At 52.2% G+C, this 27317-nt stretch overlaps 1 protein-coding gene across 2 annotated transcripts in view; it reads right to left on the bottom strand.

Moving 5' to 3' along the window:
- The window catches only part of Togaram2 (TOG array regulator of axonemal microtubules 2), a 62952-nt gene extending 42984 nt beyond the window's left edge, over nt 1-19968 (bottom strand). Inside the window, exons 1-6 of one of the 2 annotated variants that reach the window (XM_016008979.3) lie at nt 19693-19968; nt 8384-8519; nt 5942-6055; nt 3123-3410; nt 1848-2050; nt 820-1010 (exon numbers count right to left, since the gene is read on the bottom strand). In XM_016008979.3, the coding sequence (XP_015864465.1) occupies nt 820-1010; nt 1848-2050; nt 3123-3410; nt 5942-6055; nt 8384-8411 (824 nt within the window). In that variant the 5' untranslated portion in view covers nt 8412-8519; nt 19693-19968. The remainder of the gene's footprint in view (nt 1-819; nt 1011-1847; nt 2051-3122; nt 3411-5941; nt 6056-8383; nt 8520-19692) is intronic. The other variant, XM_016008981.3, reaches the window with a different exon arrangement.
- Nucleotides 19969-27317: the final 7349 nt, after the last annotated feature.

Below are 27317 nucleotides of genomic sequence, written 5' to 3'. Positions count from 1 at the left end.
TGGTCCTGTGGTATTTTATGATAGCGACAGAAAAAGAGACTAATACACCATACTAGGAGAGCCAAACTCATGCCCGGTGAGCATACACTCACACTCACATACATTCAGAGACACATATACTCACATGTATGTATACATACTCATACACACACACACACATACACAGACACACAAACGTGATCACAGACATGTGCATATGAATTCTTACTCAGCCACTCTGACATGTCTGGGCTGGCCACTAGATGTTGAGAGCCATTTAGAAGGCTCTGCCTGCCTGTTTTCTTTACAAAAAGATTCATAATAACTCAGAGCCTCTGCCTGAACTGTTTCTGGGTGTGGCAACCTCTTTTTAAATCCAAAAGTTTTACGGAAAACCCATACACTCACACATATGCATACACCAACATGCCCACACATGAGCACATTCATATACACAACAATGGTGATGGTTTTAGTATATCAGTTAAGAAAATACGTAATAATAGAGACCCACCATGAACTTGATCATGCCCTAAGACAATTTGTATTTCCTCCATCACTATGGCAACCATAGACATTAAGAAACTAGAGAACAGGACGCCCACTTCGCTTGTCAAGTATGCCTTCATGGACCAGAGAAGCTCCAACATCAGCGCTATGGCCTCCCCAGGTCTGGGGTTCATGGGTGGGGCATCCTTTCCAAACCTGGTACCTCCCAGCTGTATCTGCCATGGTGACTCAGCAATGAGGAGCCCAAGGGAATTTGGGGGTGAAGGGGGGTACACAAGCTACAGGAGAGATGACTACAAACAGACATGAGATTTGAAGTTGGCCCCTTACCGAGTCTGCAGGGCCCTTGGTCCGGTTAGCACATCCTGGCCTGGACCCAAGGGGCTGGGCAGGGAGTCAGGCCTGCAGGAAGAGGTCCCCGTGGGCAGCCGGGCCTTCGGAATGGGCGGGATCACGATGCCTCCTAGAGACTTGTGCATCTTCTCATCATTACAATGCAGGTACTGCCTGGAAATCTGTACCTGGGAGGGGAAGGGAGCCTGGGCCTCGGAAGCATGATTCACCGTATGTTCAGCGCATAGTAACCTCACACAGAGTGTCTCCCGCCTGAAGCCCGCTGGGGAAGGATGCTGGGAAATGCCTTTAGCTTCCCTTTTCAGTCTCTTAGCCTCACCCCAACCCTTCCGGAAGAACTGACAAGCTCTTCTGTTGTTTTTATTAACATGTGGATATTTTTTTTTGTCTTGTTTTTGAAACAGGGTTTCTCTGTGTAACTTTGGAGCCTTTCCTGGAACTCACTCTGCAGCCCAGGCTGGCCTCGAACTCACAGAGATCCGCCTGCCTCTGCCTCCCGAGTGTTGGGATTAAAGGCATGTGCCACCACCGCCCCGCTGTGGATTTTTTTTTAATCTTCTCATTTCAGAAGAATCTTTGACCATCAGAGCTGGTAGGGACCCTCTAAAACACCCAATTCAAAGCTCTGCTTTTATAAATTGGACCAGGAAGAGATTTTATTGGCATTAAACAAGAGATGACCAGAAAACCAGGCAAATCCCAGAGACATGAATACCAGGGAAATCCTGGGGGCCACCAACTCCAGGGCGGTCAGTTTGGTAGCCCCAGTATCTTTCAGACAACCCCTCCCCCAAAACTCCCAGGCCAGCTGTGGAGGTCTGGAATACTATGGGGAAAAGGTGTGAAATGAGGACCTGGAGTCCCTCTCGATGCCATCCTGATCTAGAGGGCTGTTCTGAGACACTTACAGAGATGCGCAGAGCATGGGCCACAAGCATTGGTAAAGGAAAGAAAAACAGATAGGGTAACCGCAGGAAAGCCCCAGAGCTGTGGCGTCTCTTTACCTCCTGGGCACTGGTTCCCGAGTCCTGGAGATGCTGTCTGGCCCCAGGAGGGTCCAGGTCCTTCTCCTTGACACTGCTGGCCTCAGGGGTGGTGGGGATGCTCTGGATGGGAGGCATTGGCCTGGCCACCCTCAGCAGCCTCTGTGAGGTGGTACGCGGGATGGTGCTCCTCAGAGGAACTCCTCTGGGGCCTCCCCCAGGATCTGAGCAAGGGTAAGATGGGGAACGAGTTAGTGAGTACCTGGATCACGGGGAGCAGAGGGGGACTGCCATGCCAACCTAGGCCTTGTGTCTTGGGAGAAGGAGGGATGACGAGGGGAGAGGGCAGGGCTCCCTCCAGCTCTATGCTCAACACCCACCAAAACACCTGATAAGCAGCGGGTTTTTGAGGGTCCGCTTCATTTCCATAGAATTCGGTAGAAATGCAAACCAAGGTCAAAGTCGGAATGGGTGGAAGGACAAGAGCCGTGCTGGGCTTAGAGAGGGGACAGCTGGCCCTGGCTGGAAGCTGTGTGACCCTGCACGTTCCTAACTTCAGATCTAACATGTCCCTCCTCAGACTCATGTTTGGAGCACTGTCTCCCCAGCTGGCCGCGCTATTTGCAGCAACCATGGAGGCCCAGCTGGAGGAGGGAGGAAGTAGGTCACTCGGGAGAGGCCTTTGAAGGTCACAGCCCAGACCCTGGGTCCAGCCTTGGGCTCGGCTTCCTGGTTTGTGAGCGGCCTCAGACACACACTGCCGTGAACGGAGCCGCTCCACCTGCCTTCCCCACCACGGCTTGAAGCTGTGAACCAAAATAAATCTTCCTTCCCTCCAGTTGTTTCTGTTCTGTGTGTTTCTGTTCAGAGACGTGAAAGTAATCATGCATCCGCTAAGACTCAAGGAATGGACTCCATGGAATGTCAGCCCTGGGGCCTGCTGAATCCCAGCCACTTTGTGTACTGACACAAGATGCCAGCCTGGTGCTAGGCAGACACAAAGGGGTTAATCAACTTCTTCCCCCCTCCCCACTTCTTCTCCAGCTACGGATGCGGGGTAGAGCTGCGTGACACTCCTAACCTAGACTAAGAGGGTGCCCCTCTTCCAGCATCTGTTATGGTTTATTCTCCCCACCTCCTATGCATCCCACAAAACCCCACCCCATCAGTAGAAGCCCACTCGCCAGCCCCAGTGGACAACCCAAGAGCCTGAACACCTGCTAATCCTCATAGCCCGGGTGGCCTGGAGTCCTTGACCTCAGGGTGGCGGCGGGTGATGGCGGGGTCATGGCTCACCTTGAGAAGACGCCGCCATGCCTTCCGAGAGCCGCCTCTTCTTGAGCTTGTCCTTAATCTGGATGGTGTCTCGGGCCACGCTGCTGGCCTCTGATTCCAGGGAGGGGATAGCTGCCACCGGGTGAGGCCCCAAGGGCAGAGCTCCGAGGTTCCTGGGGTAGCCATTCCTGGCCGGCCAGCTTTTCAAAGGAGCATCCAATGGGAGGCGACTCTGATCCTTGTGTCCACTCAAGAGCTGGGATGGCTTCTCACTGCTTAGCGGGACACTCGACCCTGGCTGCGGAGAGGCTGAGAGAGACGGAGACATGGTGGCTTTTCAGCCAAGACCCCAGGTGGCACCAGACACCAGCAAGCTGGTTAGTATTGCGTCCAGAGAATAGTCAGCCATATGCCCAGTGAATCTCAGTCATTCTGTGTTTCTGTCGTTCCTGGGGACCATGCATAGATTAGTGGTGCCATGAGACACACCTAACCCTGAGTGAGACCCATGTCATGAAGTCTTCAGGGTGTAAAAGGGGATCTATAGGCAGCCTTGTTGCAGAATGGGTAAGGGATGCTAAATACCTAGGGAAAAGTCTGTCTGCCCTGGGAACATGTAGTAGTATTTGCTCCACCCAGTACAATGGCAGGAAGCACCTCCTCCTTTGGGCCGTATAGCCCAAGGTCATGGGTGCAGCAAATACCACCACAGGACTGTGTCCACCAGGCCCCAGGATCCAACCTTTGAGCACTGACAGTAATATCCAACATGGATCCAGAGAACAAGCTGGGTCTTCAAAACAAGTCACCCTACATGTAGACTTCGAGTCATGCAATTTCTCATTCCTCCGGCATTTAACAGGCACTGTCCGTGGACAGAGAGAGCACTGTCCAGACGGTGGAGGGACAGAGATGATGAATGGAACACAGACTTTGTGATTAAGGGACTTTCAATTAGAGGAATATGATACGCTGTAGGGAATAGGCTCAAGGTAAATATGCAATGTGCCCTAAGATACAGAGAGAAATGTTCAGTGTGCCCACTGTGTGAGTAGTGATGTAGAAGGCGTTGGTGAACCACAGCCCCGGAGGAGTCCTAGGACCTGGGAGAGCAAGGGGAATGGTGGGCAGGGAGCTCACAGAGGCACTGCCACGTGGTTTCACTTGGAATCCCTGGACACAAATCCCAAGACCTGACCGGCAGGCTGCAGAGGTAGGGCTGGGGCTGACATACAACCCAAGGACCGCCAAACTCCTGAGAGGACACAAGTCCCCAGAGCCATGGAGGCTTCCACTCAGAGCAAAGGGACTGAGCTCTGCCCTAGACAGTCCACAGCTAGACACTGGAGCCGAAAGTCCAGGAGCAGGTGACAGAGGGAGTCGAGGCAAGCATCAGACCAGGGCTGCCATGTTCGTGACTCCGCCTCCTGCTTCTCATGCTCGGTGTCTTTTTTTTTTCTTTCTTTCTTTCTTTTTTTTTTTCAAGACAGGGTTTCTCTGTGTAGCTTTAGTGCCTTTCCTGGAACTCCCTCTGTAGTCCAGGCTGGCCTCAAACTCAGAGAGATCTGCCTGCCTCTGCCTCCCAAGTGTTGGAATTAAAGGCGTGCGCCACCACCACCTGGCTACTCAGTGTCTTCTTAACCCAAGATGCAGGCCCCTGGGGAGACTAGCCCTGGCTTGCTGGAGTTTGAGGGGTCCTGGATTCCTAGAAGAGCTAATCCATACTTGTTGGAGCCCACTAATCTTTCCTAGTGGCTTTACCCAGCAGGACTGCATAAGAGGATGACTGAGCCATGGGCTTGGGTACCAGGTGTTCAGAAGGGTCTATACTTGGCTGTAGGTCTTTTTGCCTTGCCCCATGGCATTGGTATAAAAAGCCCTTTTGACTAAAGCTCTGGGTGGGTGGGTTTTGACCCAGGCCCTCACGAGGCTATCCTGTGTTTCTATCTTTCCTTTCATCATCTAGGTATCTTTTTCTATCTAAATATTCTTCACTTCTCCCTGCTCAAGAGTACCCTGGTTGGAAAAAGTGGAGGCTGGTCCCCCACACATACTGAGAGCATCACTTTCCATCCCTGGGGTCTCTCTCTGTGACCCTCCTTCCCTAAGAAGACTTGTTTTGTCTGTTTCTACCTTTTGCTTAAGCTTTTTGTTTGGATGGTTCTCTGTTTGTTTTTGTTTAGTTTGGGTTTCTTCTCTACTCCTTAAAATAATTTTTAAAACTAGGCATCACACCGGATGGTGGTGGTGCATGCATCCCTTTAATCCCAGCACTCTGGAGGCAGAGCCAGGCACGTCTCTGTGAGTTCGAGGCCAACGTGGTCTACAGAGTGAGATCCAAGACAGAGAAACCCTGTCTCAAAAATAAATAAATAAATAAATAAATAAATAAATAAATAAATAAATAAACTAGGCATCATTCCACACATATTAAAGTTGGCATATAAATGTTTTGTCAGATTCAAACGGTCACAAGTGTATACTTTCCAGCTTTTAATTTTTTTTTTCTTTTAGATAGAGTCTTGTGTAACCCAGGTAAGCTTCCAACTCATTGTGTAGCTGAGGATGATTTTGAACTCTGGTCCTTTATTTCCTCCATCCGCCATGCTAAAACTAGTCTCTAGGAGCACAAGGGCCATGATACAAAAACACCTGCTACACTTTGAGACAATCCAAGCATCCAGATACCATGGCAACCTCCTCCAGACTGGGTTCCAGCTCTGTGGTCAGTGGCCTTGACTGGGTAGTTTCTAGAGGATCATCTCCCGTCCCATGCCAAAGACCCCAGAGAGGCCACCAGGACCATTTGGTATGACCAAGTCACCAGGCCAGGTTCTCACCTTCACCATAAGGGAGAAGACTCGCGTCGATGCTTCCAGGTGGGGGCACGCGGAGCCCAGCACTAGTCCGAGGAACACTCCCACAGTACACAGCCACAGGAGCCAGGACTTTGGCTAGGAACAGAATCACAGGATAACAGTACCTTAGAGTCCTCTGGGGCCCAAACTAGGGTATAAAAGAAGAATAGGAGTATCCATACCCACTATCACTCTCCCACTTGGGGTCTCTGCTAGAAGAACCAAGGGCAAGAATCCTGGTCCCGGTCCTGACTCCAGAACCTGGTCCACTGATCAGGCAATGATCCTAAACAAATCCCACAAACCCTACCAGCCCCGGCCTCGATAGCATCTCTCTCTCATCAAATCCTGCCTGCGTCCTCCCTCATGCCTGCTTTCTCCCTCTCCGCCTGCTTTCTATCTCCCTCTGGCTTTGGGTCGGGTTCTTTAGACATGTTTTCCTCAGCCTCCTTCAGAGTTCCTCTCCTCCAGCAGCCAGTGAAACTGATCCCCGCTGACCACAGCCCTGGCTTCTGTCACAGTGCCTCGCAGGGCTCTCCCTGGACCACCCTCCGGCACCCATTACAGATAACTCCCTTACCAGGGAAGCCCTGGCCTTGGCAAAGGCCCTGGTTCAGAGCATCCCTTGCCTGCCTTGCCCTTAGAAGGTCTCCAGCACTGATCTCCAGTGTTCCCCTGAAAGCTTCCCAGGTTTAGCAAACAGCACCGTTCATTTCCTAGTGCCTGCCCCGGGCAGGGATTCTGGCCCGTACACATTGACCAGAGGGTAGCAAGGCTGACCAGGTTCTCCCCTCAAGGAGACTGGAAGGCCAGGGACAGACAGGTGATGGAGAATGAGCAATTATGACACAGTAAGCCTTTGTAAGGGACAGAGATGAGAAGGCTTCCCAGTAGGGGAGGAATAGAGCGGAAGCCAGGAAAAGAAGAGGGAGGTGGCTAGGGGGCTGTCCCTTTAAGAAACCTTTGTCAAACCTACTACTATTATTCTGCTAAAGAAACATGGCAATAAATGACTCCTATCGAAATGGTGCTATACCCGTAGATCAGATCCCTCATCAGAGAACCTTTTTTTTTTTTTTTTTTTTTTTTTTTTTTGGTTTTTCGAGACAGGGTTTCTCTGTGTAGCTTTGCGCCTTTCCTGGAACTCGCTTGGTAGCCCACGCTGGCCTTGAACTCACAGAGATCCGCCTGGCTCTGCCTCCAAGGTGCTGTGATTAAAGGCGTGCGCCACCACCGCCCGGCTGCGCCACCAATGCCCGGCAGAGAAACTTCTTGAAGTAGATGGGATTTGACACAGAGACCCACAACTGGACAGTGTACAGAGAGTGGCTTTGGAACACTCAATTCTAAATGAGATGTCTTCATCAAATCCCTCCTTTCAAGGCTCAGGGATCCACATGGAAGAGGAGGTAGAAGGGTTGTAAGAGCCGAAGGTGGTGGATGACCCCAAGAAAACAGCACCTTCCACACACAGCAGAGCTGAGACACATCCGAACTCACAGAGACTGAGTCAGCACACACAAGACCTGGGACAGGTTCAAACCCGACAAAATCCCGGCGCTGAGAAGGGGAACTGGACACGGAGTTAAGTGTTAGGACCTCTGACCAGGTTAGGACACCCCTAAGCGGGAAGCTATTTGCAACTGGTGCCTGATTGGAAAGGGAAAATCAGTTTTCTCCAATGGAGTAAAACTGAGTACGTCAACCACGATCTACAACAGGCTCCATGCTCAGGAGCAGTTGGTCGACACAAAACGAACTTGGTGGTTTGTAGTTGTTACTGCTGTGGGTTAATTTGTTTCATTTTGTTTTGTTTGGATTTTTTTTTGTCTTCTTTGTTTTTTCTGTTTGTTTTTATTCTTTGTTTTGGTTTTGAGAGAGAGAGAGAGAGAGACAGAGACAGAGACAGAGACAGAGACAGAGAGACAGAGAGAGATCATAGAGTTGGGTGGGTAGAGAGGTGAGGAAGATTCCCCCCCCCCCCCCCCCCCGCCCCGCTGCTACCTTCTTTCCCAAGGTCACCATACACCCCCTATGCCCGGGCCCATCCAAAGTTAGTAGTAAGTCCCCTTGACAGTCATCCAGTTCATCTGGGGCAGGGGGACATCGCTCAGTTCCACCAGAAACCGGAATGCCTGGACTGTCTCCTGACCCAGCCACCCACAGGCTCACAACCATAAGATGGAGTCAACCCTTCAAGGAACCAGCCCACTGTGTCTTAGAGCAGACACAAAGCCAGCTGGAGGCCCCGGGCACTCCAAACCCCTGCAGGCCAGGGAGCTTTGCAGACAGTCAAGGCAACTGGAAGTCAGGACATCCGGTATCAGCATGTGGCCAGCCACCCCCTGGCTGCGTCTCCCCAGCAGAGCGTGACCCCTGAACGATCCAAGGAATGTATGTTCCCAGCCCATCAAGTTCCCCTACCTGGAGGGACATCATCACGGGTGTCCATGCCCTGGGTGGGGAAGGTGCCCACCAGGCTGTCTGAAGGTGGCAGATGTCCCTGGGCCCTGAGTGTAGTCAGGGGTCCAAAGGGTGCTGGCCTGTGACATCCAGAGGCCTGTGTGCAAAAGAAAGAAAACACTTTTAAACCCTCTGTAGCAATCCACCAGAGCTAAAGCCTGGCTGAGATGAAAATATCAACGGGAGGCCTGGGAATGCCCGGTCTTTTGGGCCCTTTGTCCTCTCTCAGAAAGGCCCCAGTTCCCAAGTCCCAAGGCCATGTGACCCTGGAGAGGAGTTCATTATGAGGAGTCTCAACGGAGCCCAATCAACCTGTCACCCCTTGTCGCTTGCACATGGCACCTTCAAGCCTCAGGGGATGTGTAATCCTGTCACTCTTTTCTAGTACTTTCTATTTTCTTCCAAAGCCCTTTTCCCAGCAGCTACCTGGGAGCCTGTGGCAGATGCTGCTCCTCGGCTCACGTTTGGGGTGTTGGCAGGGTCTCCTCAATACTGCTGCTCCAGGTTTTTGTTCTTGTTTTTCGGGTTAGGTGTGCACCCGCAGGAAGACCATGTTGCTCGCCCTCTGCTCATTGAACAAGCCATACCTCTAATGCTCTCGGCCGCCTTGACCATTTCGTTTACCTCAGCTTGGCCACTCTGAGCCTCTTTCCCGCCTCCCTCAAGCCTTCGGGGTCAGCCATCTTGCCCCTGACTGGACTTCACTTTCTCTTTGACAGGGGTCTCACTGCGGGCTCTGCAAGTCCACGCAGGTTTATGCATGCCTCCTTCACGCGGGGTGACAGGTGGAGGCTGGGCGTGGCCTCACCTGATTGGTGGCAGAGTTGGGCCTCTCAAGTGTTACTCCTGAGAGTGTTTGCCTCCAGAGCCGTCTGGGGACAGGCAAGGACACTGTGCCAGCTTCCTTTTGTTGAGCAACAAACCTCAGCTCAGGAACAACCCTGCCCCAGGCCCTGCCCCAGGCCCTGCCCCAGGCCCTGCCCCAGGCCCTGCCCCAGGCCCTGCCCCAGGCCCTGCCCCAGGCCCAGCCCCAGCCCCAGGGGAATCCCTGGCAATGTCTGGTCCAACAGGTTGAATGAGGCCCAGTCAGCTGCCCAGACCCAGCCCTGACCCAACCCTGTCCCCCTGCCTAGCACCTCAAGCCAGTTGGGTCCTGTGTCCCAGAACTTTCCTCAGTGACTACCGGGATGAGAAAGACTGAACCACATAGCGGTGACAGCAGCCAGCAAGGCCTGTGAGACCTATCGGCTCTTCCCAGGCAATGGGGAAGATTCTATTCCACAGAGACAATGCTCCACCCTCAGCCAGAGAGCTGAGAAAGAGGCTCACCATACTACCCAGGCCACCAGCTTCCCTGGAAGGCCCAGGACCACTCTGGGCCTAAATGAAAGCCCAGGGCCTGGAGTCTGGAGCCTCAGAGGCCCGAAGGGTTGACTCTCATCAGAGGATGTACTATGTGTGGACAGTCTAGGTAAATAAGACATATTTATCACATTCATGTTTGCAACCATGGCAGAAGATCTCCATTACCTATAGTCTGACTAGAATTACAGATCAAAGGCCAGGCGGTGGTGGCGCACGCCTTTAGTCCCAGCACTGGGGAGGCAGAGGCAGGCAGATCTCTGTAAGTTCAAGGCCAGCCTGGTCTACAGGGAGAGTTTCAGGACAGGCACCAAAACTACACAGAGAAAAACCTGTCTCGTAAAACAAAACACAATAACAACAACAAAAAATTTACAGACCGAGACACCACCACACAGCCCCCACAACACACACACACACACACACACACACACACACACACACACACACACACTGGATTATTCTAGTAAGCAGGCTATAAGGCTGTGTCTGTCGCTGTAACTCCAAAGTGATTTTTGATGTTCAAACAGGGCTAAGCCACTGGCCTACAGTTCAGGTCCATCCTATAGTAAGAGCTTAGCTCCTCCTCTCTTACCTTAGGTTGTCAAGGTAATTACTGATGCCTTAGAAAGTGCTCCTTTCTAAACAGGCCATTTGGAGTTGCCCGAGAACACAGAATGTGTGTGCTTTTATAATCCTGTTACTGTAATGCCTTGTGAACAGGACTATCCTCACGGGCTACCTCCTGGAAGTCAGAATATCCACAGGCTGAGTCAGCCCCATTCCTTCATGTCCCTGGGGACTCACAGGAAGGAAACAGTTGGCCATCACCTAGCTTCCCATGGTACATCTATCAAGAACCCCACCAAAAGGCCCAGGCAAGTCTGAACCTTCAACCCCCTGAGTCCCCAAAGATGCACAGAGCAGGGTCTCCCAGGCACCTGCCCAAGAGGAGGTGGCCACAGTGGCTAATGGACAAGCAGTCGTGTCCCATGTGACAGCCAGGAGCGGCACCCCAACCCCAACCCCGAAAGATCACTCAGGCCCAGGATGTGGTGGGCATTCAAAGATCCCCGTCCCTCAGACAAAAGTCAGAATGAGGAACTCCAGCACACACAGACAGAACTCTGGATTTAGCTCCGAGGCCATTCAGGCCCTGTCCACTAGGTAGAATTCACTGAGGTCCCATTTGCACACGACACTGTTCTGGAAATGAAGGCCTTCCTCCCTCTCTACCTGTTGGATAATCCAACCTCAACCTGAAGAGCTCAATGAGCGAGCAGGTTCTAATAACCCGGATTTTATTCTCATCCCTCCATGTTCCACACTGCGCCCCAGGCAGCTGATTCCTTCACTCTCAGCCTCAGTTTCCCTCCAATAAACATTGTCTGCTCCTTTCCATAAAGCTGTGGTAGCCGGGCGGCGGTGGTGGTGCACGTCTTTAATCCCAGCACTCGGGAGGCAGAGGCAGGCAGATCTCTGTGAGTTCGAGGCCAGCTTGGTCTACAGAGCGAGATCTAGGACAGGCTCCAAAACTACACAGAGAAACCCTGTCTCAAAGCAAACAAACAGAAAAGCTGTGGTGACAGGTTCTGTGCTGTGGTGGCGACTGCGGGTATGAAGCTTCAGGACAGAAGGAACTCAGGTTTCAAGGAGAAAGGAAACCAAGTTATCATTGGCTCCGGAGCGAGTCAGCCTCAGGGGCAAACCACCCCTGTGCCTCTCACAGACCACAGAGCCAGGGCCAGGCGCCCCGCTCACCTCGTTTCCTGGGGAACTACCGTCCCAACGAGAACAGCAAACAGCTCAGGCAGGAGGGCAGGGCAGGACAAAACCAAACCAAACCCACATGAAAACCCCTGGGCATGGCAGCACACACCTGCCCTCCCAGAGCTGGGGAGGCCGAGAGAGAAGGAGGCCCAGGGCTGGCTGGTCAACTGTCTAGACGAACAGAGTCCCATTCAGCGAGAGACCCTGTCAGAAGATGACCTGGCGAGCGACTGAGGGAGACATCCAGTGCCGACTGTGCTGTTTGGGGACAGGGATGAGAAAGAGGCTGATGAGGTGAAGAGACGATTCCTTGAAAGTTGCATGAGAAGGTCCGGGAGTGGGGGAGCTGGAGACGGGGGGGGGGGGGGGGGGGGGGGCTCTGCGGGGGAGGGGACGCTTTAAGGAGTCGGGCGCAGGCAGCAGACCATTGAGGACATGATCTTGAAAGGGATGTTGGGACCTCAGCTCCTTTCTCACGGTGTCTTCTCTTCCCCGTCCGCCATGGGAGAAGCAGCTTTGCCCCACCCTGTACATCCTGCCATGATGCTCCCCTCCTCACAGGCTCAGAAACAACAAAGCCGGCGGCCACGGGCCTCAGAAACCGTGAGCCAAAAACCAACCTGTCCTTCAAGCCGGTCTCCTCAAGCGTTTTGCCACAGCGATGGGACGCCGACTAACTCGGGTCCCAAGTCACCTCCCCCGCCCCACCCTGTCACCAGGGAGACTGATGCCCAGCCAGACCCATCACACCCTGTGTGGAGGCATCCCAGGCCCGCCCACCCACTCAGGGCTCCTGGATCCCACGGAGACTGGCTTACAGACCAGCAAGAAGACATTTCAGAGGAAGGCCCCACACACAACTGGACTCCCCATCCCACCCCCGCACCGTCTCTACAGCCCCTGACTCCCCGATGGTACACCTTCCCTCCATCATGAGATAAGATGGAGCTGATACTCCTGTAAGCCCCCAGCCGTTTAGATAACAGGAAAGACAGGTCAGCTAGCTGCCTGCAGAGTCTATAGAAAGTCCTGGGGAGATGGCCTGTTTGGTAAAATACTTTCTGTACAGTCCTGAGAATCCTAGTTCAAACCCTCAGAATTCATTTAAAAAAAAAAAAAAAGGAGGGGGCAGGCACAGTGGCCTCGTAATCCCAGTGATGGGAAAGCAGGGACCTGTGGATCCCTGGGGCTCCTGGCCATCCAGCCTCACCTACTCAGTGATCTTCAGGCCAACAAGACCCCGACTCAAAAAACCAAGGTGGACAACACCTACTGAATGAAACCTGGGGCTGGTCTCTGGCCTCCACATGTACCCACACACAAACATGCATCTATACATGCTTTCACACACACACATGTGCACACTCACAAGGGAATACAAAAGGCCAAACACAACGCCTGGTTCATAGCAATAACTTAATAAATGTTAGTAGTGTAGATAAATGAATGAATTCAAGGTGGAAAGCATGTCATCACGGACAGTCTTGCCAAGCAAAGCTTAACTGAGGAAACTTCCTGCCCATCAGCCCTGGGCTGCTCTGCCTCAGGCCTTCTACTACATGATTCCCAGAGCACCACTGATCCTGGAAATAGAGCAAGAAAGTAGATGTTACCACCCTCACTTTAGAGACGATGGAGGCTCAGTGAGCTTAGGTAAGGAATCAGGGCCACAGCTCTGCATCGGAAGAGTCAAAGCCAGTGGTTTCCATGGAAGCTGGCACATACTGGATATCAGACTGTCGTCACTCAGGAGGCAACAGACACACCGCCTGCTGACCACCCTCAGGCACATTCGTACACCTCTGTGAACCTTGTGTTTCACAGCAAAGTGGAATTAAAAACACCTCTTTCACAAGGTTATCAAGAGTAGGCAAGGGGCTGGAGCACTGGCTAAGTCACTAAGAGTGCTCGCTGGTCTGGCACAGGACCTGAACTCAGTTCCCAGAACCCACGGCTGGCAGCTCACAACAGCCTGGAACTGACACCCGCCTTTTGGCCTCTGCAGGCACCCGCGTATATGCACACAGAGACAGACAGACAGACAGACAGACAGACAGACACACACACACACACACACACACACACACACACACACACACACACACCTAAATAATAATAAATCTTCAAAAAACAGAAGCGTACTCAGAAAATGTAACAGTTGTTGAGTGCTCAACACATCCAAGGCTCAGGCACATCGAAGAAGAAAGAATGTAAGAGCTGGAGATGGAGAGGAGCACTGGGGAACACTCTTCTGCGGGAGCTGGAGATGGGGAGGAGCACTGGGGAGCACTCTTCTGGAGGAGTTGGAGGAGGAGCACTGGGGAGCACTCTTCTGGAGGAGTTGGAGGAGGAGCACTGGGAACACTCTTCTGGAGGAATTGGAGGAGGAGCACTGGGGAACACTCTTCTGGAGGAGCTGGAGGAGGAGCACTGGGAACACTCTTCTGGAGGAATTGGAGGAGGAGCACTGGGGAACACTCTTCTGGGGGAATTGGAGGAGGAGCACTGAGGAACACTCTTCTGGAGGAATTGGAGGAGGAGCACTGGGAACACTCTTCTGGAGGAGCTGGAGGAGGAGCACTGGGGAACACTCTTCTGGAGGAATTGGAGGAGGAGCACTGGGAACACTCTTCTGGAGGAGCTGGAGGAGGAGCACTGGGGAACACTCTTCTGGAGGAATTGGAGGAAGAGCACTGGGAACACTCTTCTGGAGGAACTGGAGGAGGAGCATTGGGGAACACTCTTCTGGGGGAATTGGAGGAGGAGCACTGGGAACACTCTTCTGGAGGAATTGGAGGAGGAGCACTGGGGAACACTCTTCTGGAGGAATTGGAGGAAGAGCACTGGGAACACTCTTCTGGAGGAACTGGAGGAGGAGCACTGGGAACACTCTTCTGGAGGAACTGGAGGAGGAGCACTGGGGAACACTCTTCTGGAGGAATTGGAGGAAGAGCACTGGGGAACACTCTTCTGGAGGAATTGGAGGAAGAGCACTGGGGAACACAGTCTCTGTAGCTGTTGCGTTCATGAACTCACTACAGCTGTGGTTCCCCGAACAAGCTCAAGTCAGCAACAGCAGTCAACATATTCCAGCACAAAGCGGTCTCAGTGGGTTGTTAAAAAAGACATGGAGCCAGCGGTGGTGATACCCGCCCTTAATCCCAGCCCTCGGGAGGCCGAGGCAGGAGGATCTCTGAGTTTGAGGTTAGTCTGGTCTAAAAAACAAGTTCCAGGACAGGCAGGGCTGTTATACAGAGCAGCCCTGTCTCAAAAAACCAAAAAAAAAGAGGATATGAGGCAGAGAAGAGAGATATATTGGGGAGTTTGAGGAAGGAAGGGGATAGATAGACTCAATATACATTGTATACATGTATGAAATTGTCCAAGAATATAAGTAAAAAAATTGTACATATATGTATAAATTATATACACGATGTATGTATTATATAAATTATTATAAGCACACATATTATATATAATATATTAAAATACATACTATATAATATATAAATAATATATCACTTTTTTAATGGCCTGATGGCAAGCTGAGACAGAAGGAGGGAAAATTCAAGGCCAGCCTGAGCAACTTAGTGTGACCCTGTCTCAAAATAAAAAGTCACCGTAAGGTAAGCATTTTGCCTATCATGTTTGAGGCCCTAGGTATAATCCCGTGAGCTGGAAAACAAAAGACAATCATGGAATGCTGTGTCCAGCCCTCTCTGGCAACAGTGGACACCGTTTAGTAACGGCAGTTCCTGAAGGGGAACCCTGGGTCCATTGAAAGCTTTGGGGGCAGGAAGCTCCAGAGAGGTGTGTCTGCGGTCGGAGGCAGAGGGAAGATGCTCCTCCCTCCACAGCACAACAGCCACATTTCTTGGGTTTTCTGGGATGAGCAGGGGACAGCTGGCAAGCTGGGTCAGGGTACTCGGAATAGCAGATCTGGTGCCACTTTGCCGAGAAAAGCTCCAGGAGACTCACTTAAAGAGACCGTTAACCTTGCAATGACCTCCGGAGACAGGATTGAGCATGCCATCAAGAACCCACACACACCCCATACCCATAAACAGCACCTCACCTACCTTTTTCTATGCCCCCACAGAGCCATGGAATGTGACCTCCAGTACGTGTGTGTGTGTGTGTGTGTGTGTGTGTGTGTGTGTGTGTGTGTGTGTTCGGGAGAATGAAAGACGAGGGGCTAGGATGAGGCAGGAAGAGAGGCTGGATGCATATGCGACTAGGACCACAGAATTTGAACAGCCTCCCCAGCCTCCCACCTAGGGAATTCTGATGTGAGACTCACGAGCCAAAAGATGCGGGACTGAGCTAGGGATGCAGCTCAGTGGTAGAGAGCCTGCCTAGGGCGCATGAGGAGCTGGGTTGGATCCCCATTGCTTAAACCAAACAGAAGAGAGATAGTTAAGTCTACGAGTAGAGGAAAGCTGCATTTAAGTTGTTTATGAAAATCAACAGAGGTGCAGGACGAACGTAGCCGCTACGCTTGACTGTCCAGGCTGGGCACTGCACAAGAGCATTGTAAGCAAGGGGATGCCATTCAGTGCAGGCACTACAGCGGGACGTTTATTACAGCCTTTGATGACGAACTAGGAACAGAGGCATCCTTTCCTAATTCACAGAAGGACTTGCACAGGTGAGCTGTGGCCCTCAGGGCAACAGGACTCCTGATTTCTTTTTATATTTACAAAACTCAAAATCTGTTGGCTGTGGCCCATTTTTACACGTCATGGTGAGGCAACTATAAATGAGAGACGATGAATCCAAACCCATACAAGACACTAAACACAGCTGCCTGGACCTGCTGCACCTACTACAAAGGTCCAAGCTGGGAGGGGATGGGGGAGGGGGTAAACTATGCCCTTCCCTTGTAGAGGGGCACTGAGTATTGTCTGTCTGCTCCGGCCAAGCCTGCAGAGTGCGGCCTTAAACAACAGATAGAATTCCACATGGTTTCCGGCTGGAGAGGCCAACGTCAAGGTGGTAGATGATTCACGCCTGCTGAGGTCTTGCTGAGCTACAGAGGGCTCTCCTTGGAGAGAAGGAACAAGCTCTCTGGTCTCTTCTTGTGGGGGTTACTCATCCTTTCATGGGGACATGACTCTCGTGACCTTCTTTGAACTTAATGGCCCCCCCACAACGGCCCTTCTCTGGCACTAATTTATGGTGAAGGGGTGTCAGGGATTCAGTGTGAACTTCAGAGGAGGCACAGCATTCGGTCATTAATGCAAACACGAGGCCATTGGGAGCTGATGCCCATCCTGAGCATACGCCCGACCAGACACGGGGTGGCCACCAGCTGGCAAGGCCTCAGTGGGTATGGGGGAACTTCCTTCTCCAGCTTCCACCAAGTCCTCTGCAGTGGTCATCAGGGCACAGCAGTCCCTGGCATGCCTCCTGCATGGCTGGGTATCCAAGTATCCCCACCCAGGCTCTGGGGCCTCAAATCATCCAGCTGTGGTCCATGGTCTCGGGCAGGTTCTCAGAGGCTCAGGAGAGGATGAGACGGGATGAAACATCTGTCCAAGCAAAGTCAGAGCAACTTGCCCCCACCAAGCCATCTGAATGCCTGCCTGTCACATTCCAGGACTCTCCTCAGGGCTCCTGGCAAAGGTACAGCAAGACCCTTGGGGAACTTCAGACTCCAGCTCTGTTCTTAAACTAAAGGCCAATCACGGGGAAATAAAGTATTGAGCCAACTATGGCTCAGAGGGTAAGAGTTCTCACAGCACAAGCCCGATGACCCGAGTTCAATCCCCGGAATCTGCAGTGGAAAGAGAGAGATGGCTCTGGAGAGCTGACCTCTGACCTCTGCACATGGGCCGTGGCACATGGGCACACACACACCTATATCATATCCATACACGTGTAGTAACAGTCATAAACGAAAATTTTAGAGGAGAGACTGTCCACTGTCCTAGCAGGGACCCACTTGTCAAAGGCTGGGGTTTATCTGGGACACTGAGAGCTCTTTCATGGAATGCCATCGTTTTCCAACCTCGGATTGAAGGGAAGGTGAGTGACGCCAAGAAGCAAAGGGTTTGAACCAGACCAAGGGGAAACCGCGGCTTCCAGAACAACTACCCTGGAGCCCAGGCCTAGGGCAGCAGAGAAGTAACAGCACGGGCTGGTGAGCGGCACTCCAGGAAGGGAAGAGCAGGTGGAGAGGAAAACCTCAGCCCACAGCCTGCACACAGGGTGGAGCTGAGAAAGCAGAGAGCCGGGGGGAAGCAGGACCTCCAGGCCAAGGAAAACGGGCAAGAAGAAAAGCTGGGTACACATCACCCTGGTGACCAGGGAGGCGCTGGAAGTACGGTGTGGCCACCGCTCTGCAAAGACCGGCGTGCATGAAGATGAGAAGCGGTCCCAAATGCTGGCACGGGTGGAGGGTGATGGGAACCCACGCTGGCCGCAAGCGAGTTACCCGTGGGCCTCCACCTGGACCCTGATTGGCTTTCTCTAACAAAGCTCAAGACGTGTGCACCCCGTGCCAGCCACGCCAGTCCTGGGTGTCCACCCACATGATCCAGGGGAAAGGGGGGGTGGGGAGAATGTTCACAGCAGCTATGATTCACCCATCCAAATGTTCACCCTTCACGTGACCCCGCAGTGAAAACAAATGATGGGATTCAGTACCAAGGATGACCAACAGCAGCGAGGTTAGAGGAGGAAGCCAGGCCCCCAAAGACAACTGGCTATGACGCCGTTTACCAAGCACTAGAAGGAAGGCAAGCGTGAACTGGGTCCTCGGGAATGCACACATAAGTGGTACGGCTTTGTAATAAAATAAGGAGGCCCTAGAAGGCGGGTGAGCCCTAGTAGGGAGGTGGCTGTGAGAAGGACATGGAAAGGTCCCATGGTTTGGGGACCTGTGATGTCTGTCTTGATGTGGGCAGTGGCCCCATGAGCATTCACTTTGTTGCTGTTCCTGAACCTGTTTGTGGACCTCATAAACAGGACACCTTTCCGTCTGCAGTGATGGTGGCCCTGGGGATGATGGGAAGTTATTGCTGCCTTCAGAGGCAGGTCTCTTCAGAGCCCAGGCTGATGTCCTCCTGTCCTGTTATCCTCCACCACATTGCCCCCTGCTTCAAATCTGCCGTTCTCCAGACTGAACTTCAACCAGCGAAGGGAACAGTATAGAACTTGCCCAACTCAAAACATCCCCACCTGGGGCCACCTTCCCCACCTGGGGCCAGGTGCCGGTATGGTCTACGACTACCTCACTGATTCTGAGACCTGTTAACCCTCCCGCTTCTGAGAAAGAACCAACCTTCTGAGAGTCAGGCAGAGTGGCACACACCTGTGTTCATAGCACTCTAGTAGAGGCAGGGACACTAGAAGTTCAAGGTCATCCTCAGTCTCATAACAAGTTTGAGGCTAGCCTGGACTACATGAGAGACCCTGCCTCAAAAAAAAGACAAGAGAAAAATAAACAAAATCACCCTTCCAGATCCCCTATCCATGCGGGCCTCGTTCTTGAAGGGTGACAAGCAGAACCACAGTGTTGAGAGACCAAGATCAGTCTAGCAAGAAAGGAGCTGATCTCCACCCTTACGATGCCATCAAAATGAGAAGGTCCGTACTGCCCATGGGCTAGCCTTGTCTCCACTCTCAAAAGCAGGGTCAGGAGAGGCTTAACATACAAAGAAACCGAGGCTCTGAAAGGCCAAGCCAAAGCCCTGGACGTCCAGCACGTGTGTCTGGTGTTCGAATTCAAACTCAGCAGAACGGTTCCCAAACCCTCACGGTAACCTGGCGCCCTGGTCCCCGAGCTCAGCGTTGTCCCCACCCCACTGCTGGCACCGTCCTTCTCGGCACCCCCAGGGATTCCAGCCCAGAAGAGAACCACCCACTACCTAAGGTCGTGACCCTGGAGACAGACGGCAACAGCCCAGGGCAGCCCTGCTTCCTATCAGTCAGCCAGCAGCAAGTCTGGCCGGGCTCATTCAGAGAAACCCAGGGAGGGACAAGGACCTCCCACAGTCACACAGCTTCCCTTTCCCCTCATGGCATGGCAGGCGCTGTGCTTGCTCCAGGTCAGGGTCTGCCCCTCCCTTCCAAGGACTTCAGAAGCTCAGTCCTCCCCTCCCGACAGCTCCGTGGTGAGCACCATCATCTCTCACCTCTCCATCCAGAGGCCAAACCCCTGTCAGCGGAGGAATCCAGGGTCCTTATCTCTCTGGAGACGATGCTGTCCCTGCATCGAGGGAGGCAGGGTCGGGGTGGGGGGCACCCACCACCTGCCCTGGCCCAGCTTAGGGGCGCCGGGCCACGGCCTCCCGTCCAAGCAGGCTCAAGGCGGCCACAGCCGAGACCCGGCACACTCCTGCTCTCCGCCAGGCTCCTCTTGAATAAACACCGCTGCGTGGCAACCGCTCTCTGAAGGAGTCCAAGTCCCTGTGTGGGGGGAGAGACGGAGCTGAGACTTTTCCCCTCGGTCCCCCGGTGGCTCCCCCGGGTGCTGGGCATGCCCCAGCGGCCAACCTGCCTTCTAGGCCCCTGGGGAGTGGGGGGGAGGGGGTGTGGCACACAAGCATGCCAGAGCCAGCTGCGCTCCACCGGGTGGTGGCCCCATCCAGGAGTGTTAGAGCAGACGGAGGCAGGGACCCTAGGCAGGTGAGCCTGTGCGCACGGCCTCCACAGGCAGAGAGAAGCCAAGTAGGGCAGGCAGCAGGCAGAGCCCACAGCTCTGACCCTGATTCTGCTGTTGCCGTCTCGTGCCCTCTGACCAGGACTTAATCCTTGCTCAGCCTCAGTTTTCCCGTCTATAAAATGGGTTTAAAATACTGCTCGCTCAGTAGAGTTGATGTCAGGATTAAATAGCTACGGGGGGGAGGGGGGGAGCGGAGCATGGGATTTGTTTAGATTTATAATGAAGTAGGCCCTGGGGAGATATTTACATAGCAGAAAGCCTATTGCGGTCTCCTCCCCAGCCACATTCCCCTGCCAACATTTGGGAAATAGGAAGTCTGTGTGCGCTTCCTCACTGCGGCCCTCAGACCGCTGCTCCTGCCCCTTGCCTGGCCCGCTTCTAACCCTCAACAGCCCACCTCCCAAGGCACGCAGGGGAGGGGCGGAGGCCGCCTACAGCTTTTCAAAGAGCCGCTCGCCCAAAGACCGAGGATTTTTTTTTTAGGCGGCCCCTCCAAGTTCTCAGACAGGAGTCAGCTTGGCAGACCCAGGAACGCAGAGCGGGCAGGGGGTCTGGAGTAGGCTGCCTCGCCTCCAAGAAGCCGAGGTGCGGAATGGCTTTCATGCAATGCAACGTTTTCCTCCCCGTGGCCCGGGGGTGGAGGGAGAGGTGGGGGGGACCCTGGATCCTTTCTAAGGAGCAGCTTCCCGAGCAGCTCCAAGAGCGGCTTGCCAGAGAGAACGGAGAACTGGATCGACCTGCAGAGAGCGCTGGTCCCGCCAGGGGGCGCCCAGCGGGCCTCCTCTAAGCGAGCCCCTAGAGGAAGCCCAATTCCAAATTCCCGGGGTGAGGGAGGTAGGCTTGAGTCAAAGCCGACAGCTTTCTGAGGGGAGCAATTGACTCCATCAGGGTGGCAGCCTCAAGTGCTGAGAGGAGAATGTGGTGACTGGCATGGAGCCTGGCACGTCCTCCTCCTTGCGCTGATAACCCAATCTGACCCACGCGAACCCAGATGGCATCTTCGGTGTGGACTTGAGTGAACCTTTCCCAACACAGAAAAGAGCTACTCCCCGAGTAAGGCGGCCAGCAAGTGAGTCAGACTTGACCCGCATGGACCAGAGTCTGGGGCCAGGTGCAAAGGGAAATAATGCCACACCTACTGAAGACCCACTTCTCAGCGCACCAGGGACGGATGTCAGCAAGCCACAGCCATCCAACGGGCATGCCATAATCAGGGCTCAGGAAGTTAGAACCCAAGAAAGAATGCTGAAAGCAACTGGCGAGGAAAGGTCGTTGTCTATAAAGGACCGTGGTATGAACAATAGTGAGTTTCCCATCAGAAACTAGGCAGGCCCACAGAGGGGCTCCAGAACACAGAGTAGCAAGCCATGACGGCCCAAGGCTCCCGGAGCTTGGAGTGGAAGACAGTCAACTCCTTAACACACAGCTCTAACTCAGCATTCAAAGGGAAGATCCAGTCCCACCACCACCACCATCACCACCACCACCACCACACACCCTTAGAGACACTTAATAAGCCAATAACCTTCTAGAAAATTCACTATAGGTCTCGGCTCTTCCCACATCAACCCTCACCCATCGATTCTGGAATATGAAGGAAATGGGAGACACCATCCCCTGAACTCCAGGTAACTCCAGGTATGTTCTCTTCCAGCTAGGCTTGAGTCACGTCATGCCCTTGGTCAAGCCTGCCCAGGACCAGTGCTCCAGCCCAGCGGTTCCCCGGCAGAGTTTTGCAGAACAAATGTGAATGCGAACATAGAAGTTTCTACAGAGAAGGAAGCATAGACCACATGGGCGTAAATGTCCCACCGTGATTGTTTCTCACGGCTCAGAGCCTTCAGTGTGCTCTAGGAACTGGGGGGGGGGGGGAGAGCTGAGCTCCAATAGGGTTGGAGCATGAAACAACTTCCAAATCCATACGATTATGGGGACGAGTTTGTGCATGAAAGGTTTCTGAAGATCAGAGTTTCAAAGAACGCTTGTGAATCTCAGCTCTCATACATTTCAAAGTTTTCAAGGCAACGGGCCAGAGCTTGATGTCCACAGCCAAATAACAAATTTATATTATTCAGTTTAGATACAAATATTGTACCACTTAAGGAATTGGAAAAATCGGATCCCCAGGAAAATGTTGACATTTGTCCAGCTTTCTCTCTCTCTCTCTCTCTCTCTCTCTCTCTCTCTCTCTCTCTCTCTCTCTCTCTCTCTCTGTAGCATAAACATCCTCATTGTTACCCCCTCAAGCCACCACCAGAAGAAAGAGAAGTTCTTACCACAAGGAAAATTGCTGAAGATGTCCCCACCCCACCAACCCAATTTTAAAACTACAAACAACCACCAACACGAGTCTATTGGAGGGCCTCCCCCAAATGACCGACAAACACTCCCAGGTTCCCAGGTTACTCAGATGCTGCCTTCAGGTTCCTTTGCAAGCTGCTGGTCCCCAGTGGCTCAAGCCCTCAGCACCGGTCCCCCAGGAAAGAGATGGTGAGTGGGGATGATGAATGTACACATCTTCCAGGAGGGGACAAGCCAGGGCTGGCCAGAGGGACAGCAGCCTGATGGTTTTTTCGGCTCTGACTCAGATGGATGTGAAAGGGAAGAGAAGACTTGTTTCTCACAGTTGGCCAGGTGACAGTAACCATGGATATAAATCAATTTTGGGAACCTGTCAGTTACCAGCTGAATAGAAAAAGCACACTCTCTCGGAGCCACGGGCAGGCAGAGATGGACAGAGCAGCCCAGGCAAATGGACAACAGGCATGGATGCAACAAACCTTGTGTCTTTATAACTCACCCATCCTAAGGGATTGTGTTACAAGCAAACAGAGCAGCCAAGTCTAGAATCTGTTATGAAAAAAAGTATGTATGGGGTGCGGTGGGAGAGAAGCCCAGATGATGGGGGGGAAATAAATATTGTTAGAATTAAAAGACTAGGCATGGTTGCATACATCTGTAGGACAAGTACCTGAAAGGCTGAGACAGGAGAATAGTTTGACCACAGAGCAGCCTGGGCAACAGACCCTGTCTCAAAAAACCAAACAATAATTAATAATATTAATAATAGCCAGGCAGTGGTGGAGCACGCCTTTACTCCCAGCACTGGGGAGGCAGAGGCAGGAGGATCTCTGTGAGTTCAAGGCCAGCCTGGTCCATAGAGTGAGTTCCAGGACAGCCAGGACTACACAGAGAAACCCTGTCTCAGAAAATGATAATAATAACCTACACACAAAATCAAGTAAACAAACCTTTTCAATATACAGGGTCTGGGTGGGGGCTGAAAAGACACATATTGTTCTTGCAGAGGATCTGAGTTTGGTTCCCGGTATCCACATTGACCAGCTCACATCCACCTGCAACTCCAGCTCCAGAGGATCCAACACATCTGGCCTCCCTGGGCCCATGTACTCACGTACATATTGCCACACACAGATACACAATTTTAAAATAATAAAGATAAGTCTTTTTCTAAATAGACTGAATTAAATGTCCCTGGGACAGGAAGAAGAATCAGTTGTGGACCTGGTGCCAACCTGACTCAGTGTTCTTGGTCTAGCCTCCACCCTGTGCAGTGCTGGTTCCTGGATACATTGGGAACTGCTCTCGCTCCTCCCCAGAGCCTCCATCTGGGGTGCTCCATCCAGTCTTCGTCCTGTAGATGGAAAAATTGGTATTCATAGAAGGTAAGAAGCTTGCCAAAGGCCACAGAGGGGTTTTGGGACTGGACCAGCATACCCCAGAGCTTTCAAAATGCTCAGTTCCTTCACAGGTCAGCCCATGGCCAGCTGTGCTGGGACCAGCAGAGGACAGTTCAAGGTAAGAGCCATCAAGTTTTAATTTTTCTTTTCTTTCTCTCTCTCTCTCTTTTTCTTTTTCTTCTTCTTCTTTTTAGCAGAGTGGTGCATTTGTGTTACTTTAAAAATATAAAATATAAAGCTCTGCATTAATAAATAAAGCTCTAAACTTTTTGAAATCTGATAATCCATTTTAAAAAGCCATCTGGGCCAAGCGGTGGTGGTGGTGCGCACCTTTAATCCCAGCACTCGGGAGGTAGAGCCAGGCAGATCTCTGTGAGTTTGAGGCCAGCCTGGTCTACAGAGTGAGATCCAGGACAGGCTCCAAAACTGCACAGAGAAACCCTGTCTCGAAACTCGCCCCCCCCCCCCCCCCCCCCCCCCCCCCCCCCCCCGCAAAAAAGCCATCTGGTTTTGCCCATTCACTTAAGCAATGTTTTTAAAAGAAGAAGCCACTCAGGAGGCAGAGGCAGGTAGATCTCTGTGTTTGAAGCCAGCCTGGTCTACATAGCAAGTTCCAGGCTAGCCAAGGTTACATAATGAGACCTTGTCTGAATCTAATTAATTAATATGATTAATAAAAAAAACAAATAAACAAGACAGACCTGGAACTAGAGAGATGGCTCAGCAGTTAAGAGCACTTTCTACTCCTCCAGGGGCCTGGAGCTCTGGTCCCAGCACCCATATTGGGCAGCTGACAGTTGCCTGTAAGTCCAGCCCAGAGGAGCCAACACCCTGTTCCCGCCCCTATGGGCACCTGCATACACATGGCACACATACATTCAGAGATGCACACTCACATACACATAAATAAAAACAAGTCTTAAAAAAAAAAAAAGCAAGTGTACTCAATCCTAGCACTGAGAGGCAGAGGCAGGAGGATCAGGAGTGAGGTCATCAGAGTTTGAGACCAGCTTGGGCTACTTACGTGACACCTTGCTTCAAAAAGATAGCGGGAGGAGGTCTTTGTGAACCTGAAAATGTGAGTCCCTGAAAATAAATGCCCTTTTCTCGTAAACTTGTACATTTGAGGATCTGGAGACTTTTAAACACAAAACAAGTACAGTTTTCTGGAATACAAGAAAATTCTCAGCCCATTTTGACAAATGCCTCTGAAATGCGGAGCTGTCCTGTGAAACCGATGTGGTGCCACAAACAGCAAAGCTGGGTGCGGCCCGTTGCAGTCGAGCCCGGCGAGGCGGGAGTCTGGCCTTTCTGTATTTGTACACTTACCGTCACAGAGAATAGTCTGGAAGAACATATGCTGTAACTTTGGCTTCGCTTACTGAAGCAAATGGGAGGGGGGGATTATTGGCGATCTTATTTCCACTGGTATTTTAAAACTTTTTAAATGCTGTTTGTTTCAGTGGTCTGGAACTCTCTTTGTAAACCAAACAAGTCTCGAAGTCACAGAGATCCGCCTGCCTCTGCCTTCCGAGTGCTGGGATTCAAGGTGTACACGCGCCACCACCGCCTGGCGGCTTGATTGTGATTTGGAGATTGCTGGAGATTGCTGTGTAGACCAAGATGGCCCCGAACTCAGAGATCGTCCTGCTTCTGTCTCCTGGGTGCTGGGATTTGAAACGTGCACCTAGATAACTCTCCTCACTTCTTCTGTATACTCGAGTTTTTCAAACGTTTGGAAAAGAAGCCAAGTGAAAAACAAAACTCTGCCACTCACGCTACCTACCGCTGAGCACGTGTGAAATCCTAGCTCTTAGGAACCAAGTCCATGGCGGGAGGGATGGTGTCCATTGCTCCACAGCGCAGCTGGTTCCTCTTAAGGAAACGAGGGGAAACGTGAAGTCTCCGCTACTGGAGCGTTAGACACTAAGCGTAGCCCATGCTGCCTCTGCCAGCCGGGTATTTGCTCAGGTTAGTCCAGTGGGTGTGCGTCCGTCCAGGTCCTGGATGAGGGACCTGGACGGACGCCCGTGGGGCACTGCCCATCTCAGAGGAGCTGGAGTGCAGCCACCCCCGGAAGACCCGTGTCCTCCAAATGGGGGTTCATTCTTGAAAAGAAAGCTGGAAGCACCTCGGGGTTTCTCTGGCCAATTCCAGAGAGCTGGTACCCAGAAAGCGGGCGCTTTCACCAAGGAAGCGTTCCTAGGCAGCCGCACTTCCTGCGGGTGCTCACGCTCCCATAGCAAAGTTGCCCGAAGCAAGGCTGACACCTAGTGGTTCACTTCGATTTTGACGATTTACACTTGGACCTCCCCCAAAAGAAACCAGGATAACCCGGATACGCATAGAGAAGCCAGGAAAACGTCCATTGGAACTCCTCGACTCCAGGCCTAAAATCACTTCCACAATGTTCATGAAACTTGAGCGCAGCGCACCAGGAGTACCCTGCAAGATCCACCAAGATCCACAGCCAAGATGCGCGCTGGAAGAAGGATGCTGAGTCCTGAAAGTCTCTCTCTCTCTCTCTCTCTCTCTCTCTCTCTCTCTCTCTCTCTCTCTCTCTCTCTCTCTCTCTCTCTCTCTCTCTCTCTCTCTCTCTCCTTCCCTTCTCCCTGTCTCTCTCTGTCTCTATCTCTCTGTCTCTCTCACTCACTGGGTTTCTTGCAAGCAGAAATCTCTCAGGAAACTGGATCCAAGGCCTCAGTTCTTTCTTTCTTTTCTTTCTTTTTTTTTTTTTTTTTTATGAATGCCTGGCATTAGCTTCGCTTGTTTCTTTCTTTTTCTTCCTTCCTTCCTTCCTTCCTTTCCTATTAAAGAGATTTTTCTTTATTATTCTCCTAAGTGTATGGAATGATTTGCTCTTGGAAAGGGATGTTAATTCTACAACAGCTGCATTTCCATCCTGTTAGAAAAGTGTTTCTGAGACAAGCTCTCTCTCTGTTGACTCAGGTGGCATTGATTCCATTCTGTTGATTTCCACAAGGCCTCAGTTCTAAGGAGCTGTAGTTTGCAGGGTTCTAGAACGCCATCTATCAAGCAACTCTTTGTCCCTGACTTTTCCTTTTAACATCCCTACTTCCTAAAAGGCTGTTCCTCAAATGCTAGAGCCATGCTGGCTGCTGATTGAGATCAGTGCTCTTCTGTGGCTCCTGGAGCCCTTCATTGTGAAAGTTGGTGACATTTCCTTCACTGTCCCTTGTATCATAATCAAGTGTTTCCGCTGTGCCTCCCTAGCCATCCTCACCCATCCTCACCCATCCTCACCCAACCTCACGCCCACATGAGGAGCACCTTAATCCCTCCCCCGGGGACCGGAAGCACCTGTGCACTGACCTACGCGAGAAGAGGTGAGGTGAGGAGGTGAGGAAGTGAGGAGGTGAGGAGGTGAGGAGGT

The sequence above is a fragment of the Peromyscus maniculatus genome, chromosome 22 (genome assembly GCF_049852395.1).
Source record: "Peromyscus maniculatus bairdii isolate BWxNUB_F1_BW_parent chromosome 22, HU_Pman_BW_mat_3.1, whole genome shotgun sequence".
In the NCBI taxonomy this organism is placed as follows: domain Eukaryota; kingdom Metazoa; phylum Chordata; class Mammalia; order Rodentia; family Cricetidae; genus Peromyscus; species Peromyscus maniculatus.
Note: the sequence above shows the minus strand (reverse complement) of the source record. Positions and strands in the feature narration are given on the sequence as shown.